This window comes from Hylobates moloch, unplaced genomic scaffold, assembly GCF_009828535.3.
Source record: "Hylobates moloch isolate HMO894 unplaced genomic scaffold, HMol_V3 SCAFFOLD_3, whole genome shotgun sequence".
In the NCBI taxonomy this organism is placed as follows: Eukaryota; Metazoa; Chordata; class Mammalia; order Primates; family Hylobatidae; genus Hylobates; species Hylobates moloch.
In genome coordinates, this window is record NW_026652278.1 from 142803270 (window position 1) to 142816168 (window position 12899).

Consider the following 12899-nt stretch of genomic DNA (forward strand, 5'->3'; position numbering starts at 1 on the left):
TAAAGAGTTAAATGTTAGACCTAAAACCATTAAAATCCTACAAGAAAACCTAGGCAATACCATTCAGGCCATAGGCGTGGGCAAGGACTTCATGTCTAAAACACCAAAAGCAATGGCAACAAAAGCCAAAATTGACAAATGGGATCTAATTAAACTAAAGAGCTTCTGCACAGCAAAAGAAACTACCACCAGAGTGAACAGGCAACCTACAGAATGGGAGAAAATTTTTGCAACCTACTCATCTGACAAAGGGCTAATATCCAGAATCTACAATGAACTCAAACAAATTTACAAGAAAAAAACAACCCCATCAAAAAGTGGGTGAAGGACATGAACAGACACTTCTCAAAAAAGACATTTATGCAGCCAAAAAACACACGAAAAAATGCTCATCATCCCTGGCCATCAGAGAAATGCAAATCAAAACCACAGTGAGATACCATCTCACACCAGTTAGAATGGCCATCATTCAAAAGTCAGGAAAACAACAGGTGCTGGAGAGGATGTGGAGAAATAGGAACACTTTTACACTGTTGGTGGGACTGTAAACTAGTTCAACCATTGTGGAAGTCAGTGTGGAGATTCCTCAGGGATCTAGAACTAGAAATACCATTTGACCCAGCCATCCCATTACTGGGTATATACCCAAAGGACTATAAATCATGCTGCTATAAAGACACATGTACACGTATGTTTATTGCGGCACTATTCACAATAGTAAAGAATTGGAACCAACCCAAATGTCCAACAACGATAGACTGGATTAAGAAAATGTGGCACATATACACCATGAAATACTATGCAGCCATAAAAAATGATGAGTTCCTGTCCTTTGTAGGGACATGGATGAAACTGGAAACCATCATTCTCAGTAAACTATCGCAAGGACAAAAAACCAAACACCGCATGTTCTCACTCATAGGTGGGAATTGAACAATGAGAACTCATGGACACAGGAAGGGGAACATCACACGGGGGAGGGGGACACATTAGAGATATACTATCTAAAGGAAGGGTCACAAAAAACATGGACATGGATACATATGTAAAAATAAAGTATAATAATAAAAAAAAAAAAAGAAAAAAAAAAAAACAATGGCTGGCCCTTAGGAGTTGCTCAAAAATATTTGTTGAAGGAACTGCAGAATGAAAAGTTTTCTTAGAATGGGTAACAGTATCTCTAACACACATTTTATTTAGTTTAAAATTCCTTAATACAAGAAGGTGTTACTCCTTAACCACTGCTGCAGCCATGACCGGACCCTCCTGATGTGGACGAAGCAGGTGGGGTGGCTGCTGGTCTGCTGTGGAGGCACCTCCAGGCACAGGGCCCAGAGGGTGAGAACACTGGTGACATTAACGCCATAGCTGTGGCTTGGGACAGGGACTGAGAGGCAGCTCTCAGGGCACATGGGCATCAGCTTTCTCGGGATCCTGTTCCCAGTCAGGCTGCACTGTTCTCCCTTGGGCAAGGGGACCCCAAACATCTCACAATGACAGCTTCTTCTCCAGGAGCTCCTTTATCATGACTGGATCTGCTCGGCTTTGTGTCGCTTTCCGGACCAACCCAATCAGTTTATTCACAGCTCTGGGGTTTCCCTTCTTCACATCCATTACCTACAAAGACAGAAATTACTTAAGAGGAGAAAATGAAGAGACTCATGCCCCCAAATCCCAAACTAAGGCTTAAGTTTACTGAAAATTAAATTCCGCTTATTTCCACTAGTATTAGACATAAAATGAAGAACAGAAAAAGGGGAGGGGCCTAACTTCTGAGTAGGTTTCTAGGTTCCTGTTAAAGGAGATTTTTGCTACTCTGCTTTCTGATTAAAATGAGCAAGAAGTGATTGCCGAAAGCCAGAGTAGCTGGCACGTGGGAGCCAGGGCCCTCTCCTCTGGGACGCCACAGTGACCGAGGACACTGAGTCTGGGGAGGGATAATCTTTCTGAGATGAATCACTGCGTCTAATCAGTGAGGACACCTCTCTCATTCTCAAGTGACGTTCTGCTGAAATGTGCGGCTTTCCTTCTCCCCTTGCTCCCCACCAAGAAGATCCCTTTATCAGAAAGCCGAGTCTTCCAGAGCGCTGGGCGGGGGGAGTGTGCTGTGTGGGCAGGGGGAGTGAGGAAGCCAGGAGGCGCTGAATTCCTATCAAATAGCCACTGACTGTTAGGGCCACCACGCAACCTCCTGCTCTGCAGCGTCTCCAAGGGTAATGACATGAAGATCTGCGCTCGGGTGCCACAGAACAAGCCCGAAACTACTAGCATGTCTTTATCAGTCACCACAGATGAGGCAGGAAGACGAGGCGGTGGAGGCCCGGTGAAGGCTAATTTTCCTTATCGAGAGCTCTTTACAGAGCTGTGAGTGTCCCTGGCAAGCTGATGGGTGGGTGGGTATTACTCTGAAAAAGATGCTGACAATTTTTTTCCCCACTGAAAAATATCTCTAGACAATATGATTAGACTTGGGGAGGGAGGGATGCCACTCGTTTTAGCTTTTATGTCTTGTGCTATGCTAAGAACACAAAATGACCTGGTTTTCAGCCACGCTCCTGTCAGGGATTTTCTCCACAATTTATAAATACTTTTCCCTTCTGCCTGTCTTCCCACCTCTTAGAAGCATGAAGCTGAATTCCTGTACTCTCCCTGCTCTGCAGGCACACCTGCTGGTTCTTTACTGGGAGGTCCTTAGGAAGTAGCGCTAACCACAACAGATTCGAAATGCCAACCCTGGGAGAGGGTGACACGCCTGGGAGGTCACAGCTTGGATTTCGTGAGCTTGCTGACACCCTTTTAAACTACATCTCCACGGAGAATAAACTCCAGGGGTGGCATCCTCCTTATAGGAAAAGTTGTGTTTTTCCAATATCCACCTATTTCATCTCTTCTGACCTTAACTAAAAAGATGACAATGAGGGAATTGTTGATGAAATTGGGCCAGCCATTCTTAGGAAGAGCCTCTGTGCTGCCACAGGGAGCGATGGCGAGGCTCTTGGGCATGTCCTGGGGCTGGCTCTGGCCCTCTCCCCTGCCCGAGATAGTCACCACTTGAGGATGGGCCTCCATCACTGAGTGGCAGAGCTGCTCCAGTGCCCCCTGGTCCTGCATCAGTTCAAGCTGCTTTTCTGAAACAATCTGCCTTGGCGTCTTGCCTTCCCTCTTCCACAGTTCGTCAAACACCTATGGGCCAGAGAAGGGAGAGGAAAGAGAAATGAGAAGTCAGCTCTTCTGCCAGCTCCATTTGCCCTGCTGTGCTGTGCGGAGCCGGGGCAGGAATGAGCAGATTCAATTAAGACCCCACTGCCTGGGCCTGGCCCGAAGGGAAAGGGCACCTGGCTGCCCTGCCAGGGCCTTGGCTCTCCTGAGGCATCCCTGAGTACAGGGCTGGGGAACAAGGCCAGCTAGGTGGAATGAATGCACCCGGGGTCTCCTCCTGAGGCTGAAGTCTCCCTCAGCATAGGGTGTGAGAGGACTCGGGCCAGCCAGGTGCCCCCGTGCCCAGAGGGATGGTGAGTCCTGCCCGGCTGACTCCACACGGGAGGGGGGGCCGCGGGAGGTGTGGAGATGCCCATCACTCATGGGCGCCTGCTGACGGGAGTCAGAGGGCCAGTGATGGATCTGTTTCATGGCCGCCGAATTAATTGAGGTGACATTTTGGTGAAGGATGGGGCCACACAGCCTGCAGGAGGTAACCACGGTACTAAATAAAGTCCAGAAACAGCATGCTGGGAAAGATGACTTTAGGGGGGCAGGAAAGTAGCCCCGTAATGAAGACACAAAATGGCAAACAACTGAAAACATAAATTAGAATCCACAGGGGCCGCCTGGCCTACCACATTCATCTCCTACAGGTAGAGCCGGACCCAAATCAGAGTAGGATAATGAACGCTAATGGTTAGTGTATTTTTTTTACTTAAAAAATGACAACAAATCCCCAAACTCATCAAACCCGAGAAAAAGGAAACCATTTCCAAGGAAGGCATTTCCTAGGGTAGCTGTTTTCCTCATTCCTTGTCTTCTAGTGAAAGCAGGAATTGGGGGCGGGGAAGAGGGCTTCCTCTGTTGGTCTCCCGCCGGCGCCACCTCCGTCCATCCAGCCCACAGTCATGACTGAACACTTAACATTCCCTGTTACCTTGGTGGCTGAGAATGGGCCAACCAGGAGCCATTCCTCCTGGAAAAACAGAGCTCTTCCATAATTAGCACGAACAGCAAAGCAAATAAAAGGGAGATGCTCTGAGTCTCAGCAGGGCTCAAAGTCTTCCCCAATCTGAATCAAAACAAACCACAAATACTTATCACTGCTGGGACAGGCACTGCGCCTTCAGCCTGGTGCCTCAATGTGCGCTGTGACTGTGGCCAAGGAGGTGTGCTTGGCAGGTCCTGGGTAAGCTCCCTACAGGGCACCCCTCTGCCATTGCCTGACTGCTCAGGAAAAGCCTGGCCCTGCTCTTAGAAAAATACAGAACGCACATGCCTCCAACTCAATTCAGCAGATATGTACGTGGCTGACAATGAGGAAACCACTGGGAGAAGGTGGGCACAGAAGCAGGAAGAAACTTCCTCACTCTCAACATGCTTATCAGTGGAGTACTGGCAGCAGAAGCACTGGGGACCTGGATGGCGTTCCACGGAGCTGCCCTGTAAGTCTGAAGAGTCCATCTGCCCCCTTTCTCTGACACGTTTATTTTTTGAACTAGGACTTAAATTTTAAAAATCATTTTCTAATGATAAAAGTTAATACACATTCACTGCAGAAAATATAAGGAAATACAGGAGAGATCAAAGTAGATCACCAGAATTCCCATTTTCTCAAGAAAACCAATGTTAATATTTTGGTGTTTTTTCTTCCCATCTTTTTCTTTCTGTTTTTTTTTTTTTTTTTTTTTTTTTGAGACGGAGTCTTGCTCTGTCGCCCAGGCTGGAGTGCAGTGGCACAATCTTGGCTCACTGCAAGCTCTGCCTTCCGGATTCAAGCCATTCTCCTGCCTCAGCCTCTCCGAGTAGCTGGGACTACAGGCGCCCGCCACCACGCCCGGCTAATTTTTTTTGTATTTTTAGTAGAGACGGGGTTTCACCGTGGTCTCGATCTCCTGACCTCGTGATCCGCCCGCCTCGGCCTCCCAAAGTGCTGGGATTACAAGCATGAGCCACCGCGCCCGGCCAGAAGTACTTTCTTAATAAAAAGATCTAGTATCCATCAGATGTATTTATCATAATTTAATTATCCCCTCCTCGTAGATATCTAGACTTTGACCAGTGTTGATTTTGTTCATCTGCACAGACTCCCCAAAAAGCTCCTAGCTGAAAACCTGGCTCAAAACAGAAACCACCTGTAAGGACTTGCTCATGAAAAATCTACACAGCAGTTCCCTCCAGGAAAACCAGGCGGACAAGCAGCCTGTGCCTGGAAGTAGGCGGGGCCGCTCCTGGGTCTGCCTCTGCAGACACAGACCAGGGAGTGATTTCTCTGCGCCTGTGGTGGCTGCTGCGGCAGGAAGCACACGGCAGACCCTGAGCAGGCTGGCCAGCGAGCCAGCCTCTGCCTGACGGGACCCACAGCTCGAATGCTGGCTGGATTTGCCTGGGCGGAGTGGCGGAGTGGTTGGGGATCACTTCCAATCACACCATTCACAAGGAGAAGCAATGCACCTCTAGGACAGATGCCTTCAAACGCAGAGGCTGGCTGCTGCCCCAGAAGGAGGGCCAGGCGGGGTGGTACCAAGCAGTGATGCTAGAGAAACTTCAGCAGCCTCCTGGAACACATGGGAGCCCGGTGGCTGAAATGTCCTTTCCTCCCAGAGTTAGAATACATAATGTTAGTTAACTCCACAAATTAGTGCAGTGGCCATGACAGTCGAGGCCCCCAGTCCCCAGCCCCCTAGGCTTATACAACAGACACCGGTTGTCCCATCCTCTGCTCAGTCCTATTTAAGACAAGGATTGTGCACTCCTGGCTGGAGTCCAGGAGGGTGACAGCCACTGGGTGGTAGTGGCGCGGCCCTGTCTCCAGGCCAGACTCTCCTGCTCCTGGCCCTCTTGACGCTCCGAGTGGCCTCTGTGGCTGCCGAGCCCTGTGCTGCAGCATAAATCCTCAGCTTTTGTCTGTGTTTAATCACACCCTGAGAAGTGATATCCAAGTGCAACTGTTTCCAGCCAGGAGCACAGCTCCCAGGCCCTGCTGCTGCCTACCCAAGACAAACAGACGTAACAAGGAATTTCTAGCACAGTACTGGTCCTCTGTGTTAATAAATGGCTGACCAGGAGTACTGGGTAATGCAAGCTGGGAACTCCCCATCACACACAGACACTGGAGCCGGCTCTGACACATGGGGCAGAGACTCGGCCTTTGGTTCCCTGAGGACTGAATTTACACACCCTCTTAACTGCCACCCGTTTCTAGCTAAAGCTATTTTTGAAGTATCTTGAAGGAAAGCACACAAGCCTCTAACCTCTCCTTGCCTGTCCTGGGTTTCCAAGGTCAGGATATGGAGGAAAGACCTGTTCAAGGGACATGGCAGGGAGGGAGCTGTGACAGTTACAGAGAAGGGAGTCCCCTTTTTGGTCAAAGGCAAGTATTGTGAGAGGTTACTTTTCTAGAAAGGCACAAACATCAACCCAAGCCCGTAAGAAAGCGGGGCCCAGTAAACTGTCCAGATAACTGAAGCACTAAAAGAGAGAAAAAGACATCTAGTCATTTGTAATACAGCTTTGGTGCATGATATATAACATTTTGTACATTAAAAGGTTTTTGGCGATTTCTCTTTAAAGCAGACCACAAAGTAGACAAGAGATTGGTTATTATGGAACGCTTGTGTGTTAAACGCGATTTCCATCTCTGCGGCACCCAATTCCAGAAACGTTAACTGGATGATCCTCAGGGGATGGTGGATCATCTGCATGTTTCCAGATGGGTACGAAGGATCTCCTTCGTACACCTACACCCCATACGATTTCCCTTGAACCATGACTGACCAGCTGTCTGGACAACATCCAGGGCGAGGCACAAGAGGCTTGGGAATCCTGGGAGGCTGTTTTCAAGTTAGCTGTAACTCTGACAGTTTGGGAGTCTGATGTGTCCACGCTGACCCTGTCTTTAATGAGGGGAGGAGACAGGGTGCCACCTGCCACTTCAATACACAGCCTGGGTCTTGTGAGGGGCACACGGGATGCTTTTGTCTACAGTTCCCAGGAGATAACTGCTCATGATGATATATAATTTCCCAGCTTCTATTTCTGATTCTGAAGAACAGGGCTGCTTTGTGGCAGCAACCTCTTAACTCCCCTGGCTCTGGGGTGCTGAAGGGATGAGGTTTGTAAATGTCGGGAGCACTGACAGGACACCTGGGAGGAGGGTGCAGTGAAAGGCAGAAGGAATGAAGATAATGCACAAGGAAGTGGGTGAGACACAGGCAGATTCATAACCAATTAGAGCACAAAGTGGGAGGTTCTTTGGAATTTGGAATTCTGCTCTCAGGACAGCATTCTTCTTTCTGTGTGTCTGTCATCCCTAGGAGTCAGTCACTCAGTCACCTTTCTTCCTTATCCCCTGGTCATCTATCTAATCACTTAATGGAGCCTCTTCCAGTTCTGCCAGAGGCAATACTAATAACCAGTAGGATCAGAGAGTCTCTGTTCTGGCTCACAGCTTTCTAAAACCCAAGCCATGCTTGGACTCTTCTATTAAATTTGGAAAAAAATATCTGTAACACATTTTTTCTTTTTTAAAAAAGTACACTATAAGATACAAAAATATTCTCAACAGATTATGGAAATGCAAATCAAATCCTCCCTGATATGACTTCACACCCACTAGGATGGCTATAGAATCAAAAAGATGGACAATAACAAGTGCTGGTGAGGACATGGAGCAACTGGAACCTGGCACACGCAGGTGAGACTGTAAGATGGTGTGGCCATTTTAGAATACAGTCTGGCACTTCCTCATTATATGAATGAAACACAGCATTACCATATGACCCAGAAATTCCATTCCTATAGGTATACACCCAGCCTATGTGCAAAAACTTGTACATGAGTGTTTAAGGCTGCATTATTCCTAATAGCCAAAATGTGGAAACAACTCAAATGTCCATCAACTGACGAATGGACAGACAAAATGGACTGTGTCCATACAATGGTGGAGGGGCTCGGCAGACGAGCAGCCCCATTTAGCCCTAAAAAGGGGTGAAGGACTGATGCGTGCCACAACACAGATGTAATTTTCATAAAATGTCCAGATAAAATAAAAATAAATAAATAATATAAAGTCAATAAATACATAAAATATCCAGATAAAATGTTCAGGACACTATATAATAAATAATAATAAATAAACTAAAAAAAAGTACGCCATAACTTCAGTTTTTGAAAGTCTTTTTTTTTTTTTTTTTGAGACGGAGTCTCGCTCTGTTGCCCAGGCTGGAGTGCAGTGGCGCGATCTCGGCTCACTGCAAGCTCTGCCTCCCGGGTTCACGCCATTCTCCTGCCTCAGCCTCTCCGAGTAGCTGGGACTACAGGCACCCGCCACCACGCCCAGCTAATTTTTTGTATTTTTAGTAGAGACAGGGTTTCACGGTGGTCTCCATCTCCTGACCTCGTGATCCGCCCGCCTCGACCTCCCAAAGTGCTGGGATTACAAGCCTGAGCCACCGCGCCCGGCCAGTTTTTGAAAGTCTTTATTGCTATCCTTCCTTCCTCCCTCCTCCCCCTTCTTCCTTCATGATGTTCATCTAATATTAAAGGTAGTTATTTCAAGGTGGTAGAACCTGAGAATCTTTGTTTTTCTACATTACTTATATTTTTTAATCAACATATATTACTTTCCCCCAGAAAATCAGTAATTTCCTAAAAACAGAAAACAAAAGGTAGAAAAACAAAAAAACCCCAAGGCAATGATACATAACGGGAACCCCCTTAAGCAACACACACTAGACACCCTTCTAGCCAGGCTTGTATTTTCGCTTGACTGCCTCACAGAAGCCACCTCCTTTAAACATGCTGGAAGCTGATAAAATCTGAAAGCGTCCCTACATCTGAACCCAGCTGTCAGCGTCTTCCAACATTTCCCATTTCTTCTTACTGGAACTATCTTATTCACCGCACTAGGTGTTTTGTTCTGTTGTGTTGTGGGGCAGGATGAGTAGGAAAAGGGGAAGGTTTTTCCCTTCTTTCATTTCACGTACAATAATTCATGTGTTCTATATATATATAGTTTCTTGCCTTATTTTAACAATAACGATCTAGCACCAGTGGCTACTACCTACCCTGTGTAAGCACATGCCATCTGGATTCTGTGCCTATCACTCTACAGAAGCTCTTCTCTTAAAAAAAAAAAAAAAAAAATATTATATATATAAAGTGTTTTTTCCTGCCCTCAGGCCATCTAATCTTCCTGCAACTGCTGAGCATTGTCATAAACATTTGTATTCCCCTGACATCCAGACAAGCAAGAGCCTTTCCCAAACACGGTGAGGTCCCTGTAGTTGACAGCCTAACTCGAGGTGGGTAAACAGAGCTTTTATTAGTCCTGTCTCCAGTTTCACAGCACCCAGCCCGGTGCACGCGCTATGATGCCTCATAGTTATCCCAAAGCAGCCACTTTCCCCAAGCCTCCCTTTGTAACCTGCTACTACTGTCGGTTCAAATAAAGGTTACATGCAAAAGGCACCATTAAAATAACATTAAACTTCTGGCTGAAGCATTGACAGCTGCGATCTCTGAAGCTGAGATGAGGCAGCTGCCTTGGTGTTCTTGATCTTTCTGGTTATGTGTTTTTTTTTTGTTTTGTTTTTGTTTTTCGAGACAGAGTCTCGCTCTTCACTCAGGCTGGAGTGCAGTGGCGCAATGATCTTGGCTCACTGCAACCTCCACCTCCCTAGTTGAAGTGATTCTCCTGTATCAGCCTCCCAAGTAACTGGGATTACAGGTGCCCGCCACCACACTCAGCTAATTTTTGTATTTTTAGTAGAGATGGGGTTTTGCCATGTTGACCAGGCTGGTCTCAAAACTCCTGACCTTGTGATCCACCCGCCTCAGCCTCCCAAAGTGCTGGGATTACAGGCATGAGCCACTGTGCCCGGCCTTCTGGGTATGCATTTGTAAGAATTTTCTGAATTCCACGAGTCTTTCACCCGCCCAGCACTTAGGCAGAGGTACAGACAGACAAAAGCCTGCTTAGGATGATGCTATTTTTCTGAGTTTTCACACACTGGGCATGTCTGTAACATTTTATCTACAAAGTGCACAGTCTGACTTCACCCTCCTTGCTGAGGACAGACTCTCCAAGGGCAACCATGCAGCAGGGACAAGGGAGCCCTGGGACTGGCTGGGAGGCGGTGTGGGGGCGGGAGAAGAGCCCCAGCAGGCTGAGAGCTGAGCTGAGGCTGCCTTGGGCACGAGGGAAAGTTCTCAGGTGTAAAAGGGCTAGGGGAGACATGTCAGGCGGAGATGTTCAGGGCAAGACCAGACAATAGCTATTTCCCCAGGTTAGCGATGATGGCGAGAAGCAAACTGCCTGCATTGCACATATTGGCTTCATATCCTTGCTAAATAAAATGTTTCTACCTTTCAGCATTAAAAACATTACTACTAGCATTTAATACTTCCATGATGAAAGTCACTCAGTGATGGCATTTGGGTGTCACAGAAAACATTTCTTGGGACAGTGGCACAGTCAGAAGCTGTCGGGAGTGTGGACATACCTGTTTAGCTGCTGATGAAGAAATCGTTCTGCTGTCCAGCAGGTCAAGAAGCTCAGCGAGTGCAGAGGGTGTGACAGGACTGGTGGCCCCCAAAAGAGAAAACACATTTACACTGCACACTGTCAGGGCATCAATGAATGGCTGTTCAGAATCAGAACACTTGCTCTCGTGGGGGCAAATATCAGACCCACGCCTAGGGATGAAAACAGCAGGCCAACTGGGCTCTCTTTTATTTTACTTATTTATTTTATATCTTAGGATATAACAAATTTTTGTGACTAGTGTTCTTTCACCACCCAACAATAACAGCTGTTTGGCAGAAGTTGTAGCAACAGACAACTGCTCAGTGTAATTAGTCAAGAAAAGGAGGTGGCTGCAAAATTCATGAACCACAACAGGAAAGGGAAAACAAACTCCAGTAATTAAATATTTTCAACTGAAAGATCAGCCTAAAAATTACTTTAAAAAAAAAAACCCAGCTAACAAAGTCACGTTTCTGAGTGTTTCTGTGCAAATATAAATTCCTTTAAATTGTAAGAGATTTTCTGCAAGGGAACACAATGACTACCAGCCACATTTTCATTCATTCTCAGGAACCTGATACATAACTCTCTTCTCCAGGCTCACACAGCTTTCTGGACACAAAAGGGCCTAGAATCCACTATACCTATATTTCTAGGATGTGACTTAATTGCCAATATCCTATGATATAAAAGGTCAGGGGCACCCAAGCATAGTGAAACAGCGAAGTGTCATTAATTCACTTGAAGGTGAATTAATGGTAGGGGTGAGTACCTACATTATGGAAAAGACAACAGTGAATTACAAACTATTTCTTTTAAAATGTATGGTTTTCTGACTTCTAAATACAGGTTGAGTATACCTTATCTGAAATACTTGGGACCAGAAGTGTTTCCAATTTTGGATATTTTTGGATTTTGGAATATTTGCATTATACTTACCAGTTTAGCATCCCTAATCCGAAAGTCTAAAATCTGAAATGCTCCAATGAGCATTTCCTTTGCGCACCATCGTCAATGCTCAAAAAGTTTTAGATTTTGAAGCATTTTGGATTTCCAGGTTAGGGATACTCAACCTGTATTTATGGCAACCAGGCTCATGAAATGCTGTCTATCTGAGATCATTTGGGGACTGGTTTTAAAAAGGTAGGAATGACATCAATAGCACATTAGTGTTACACTGTGTAAATGAGGGCTTCTGAAATGCCTCATGCCACTTGAAAACATCTTCTATTTAAGTCTTGGTTCCCATCATGCACAATTAATTTCTTTGGATGTGCTTAGAAAATACAAAGGAAACTACAACTTAGTCCCTATGCCGATTCCCCGCGCTCCAAACCAATGGAGTGCGCGTCAACCAGGTGACTTACTGTACTCTAATTCAAGTGCAGTGAAACCCTATTGGGGCTGTCCACTTAAAACAGCTGATGTACAGAGGCAGCCCATCATCCTTTAAGTGTCTGTTTATCCCAAAGTATGACTAAAAGGCAATTCCAAGTGAAACTTAGGTTTGGAGAATATCTGGTGTTACTAAATTGGTATTCAGAACATCTGTGAACCACCCTGATTAAACCTCAAAAGGAAGAGAGGCAGCGGGCTGCTAAACAAACTAATAAACCTCCTACCTTTACTGACAAGTAAAAGGCAGGCTGGTTTTTCTAAAAGTGTGGGTTGCCTGGATGTTCTGCAATCCTAGAAAATACAAGGCCCATTATCTTAGAATGCAGATTGTGTGCAGAACCCATAATAAGCACTGAGGTGGAACTGGATTTCTTGAGCGTGCAAAAGATAAGGTCCCTAGCCCCATATGAGTCGATGATTGCCTTGGTCTGTTTGGGCTGCTCTAACAGGTTAGTACCAAAGACGACGTGGCTTATAAACCATGGAAACTTTATTTCTGCTCTGGAGGCTGGCAAGTCCAAGATAAAGGTGCTGGCAGATTCCATGTCTAGTGAGGGTCCACTTTCTCACTGGTGGCACCTTCTTGCTGTGTCCACACGTGGTGGAAGGAGCGAGGGAGCTCTCAGAAGTTTCTCTGATGAGGGTGCTAATCCCACTCATAAAGGCCCCTCCCTCACGACCTAATCGCCCACCAAAGGTCCCATTTCCTCACCCCATCACCTTAGGGGGCAGGATTTCAACACAGGAATTTGGGGGAGGATCCGAACATTCA

The 12899-nt window shown here is 46.3% G+C and overlaps 1 protein-coding gene and 1 long non-coding RNA gene across 7 annotated transcripts in view; one reads left to right on the forward strand and one right to left on the reverse strand.

Annotated features, from left to right (window-relative positions):
* Positions 1-1102: 1102 nt before the first annotated feature.
* GATB (glutamyl-tRNA amidotransferase subunit B) overlaps positions 1103-12899 on the reverse strand; it is a 76961-nt gene continuing 65164 nt past the window's right edge. For 2 of the 6 annotated variants that reach the window (XM_032148286.2, XM_032148273.2), the window contains 3 exons: positions 10707-10818; positions 3049-3183; positions 1103-1617 (listed from right to left, as the gene is read on the reverse strand). In XM_032148286.2, coding sequence (XP_032004177.1) covers positions 1489-1617; positions 3049-3183; positions 10707-10818 — 376 coding nt within the window. In that variant the 3' untranslated portion in view covers positions 1103-1488. The remainder of the gene's footprint in view (positions 1618-3048; positions 3184-10706; positions 10819-12899) is intronic. The other 4 variants (XM_032148290.2, XM_032148280.2, XM_032148294.2 and 1 more) reach the window with 3 other exon arrangements.
* On the forward strand, positions 6581-11625 carry LOC131383137 (uncharacterized). Its single transcript, XR_009212926.1, has 3 exons — positions 6581-7897; positions 9384-9506; positions 10577-11625. It is a non-coding gene; the product is annotated as an uncharacterized LOC131383137 (long non-coding RNA).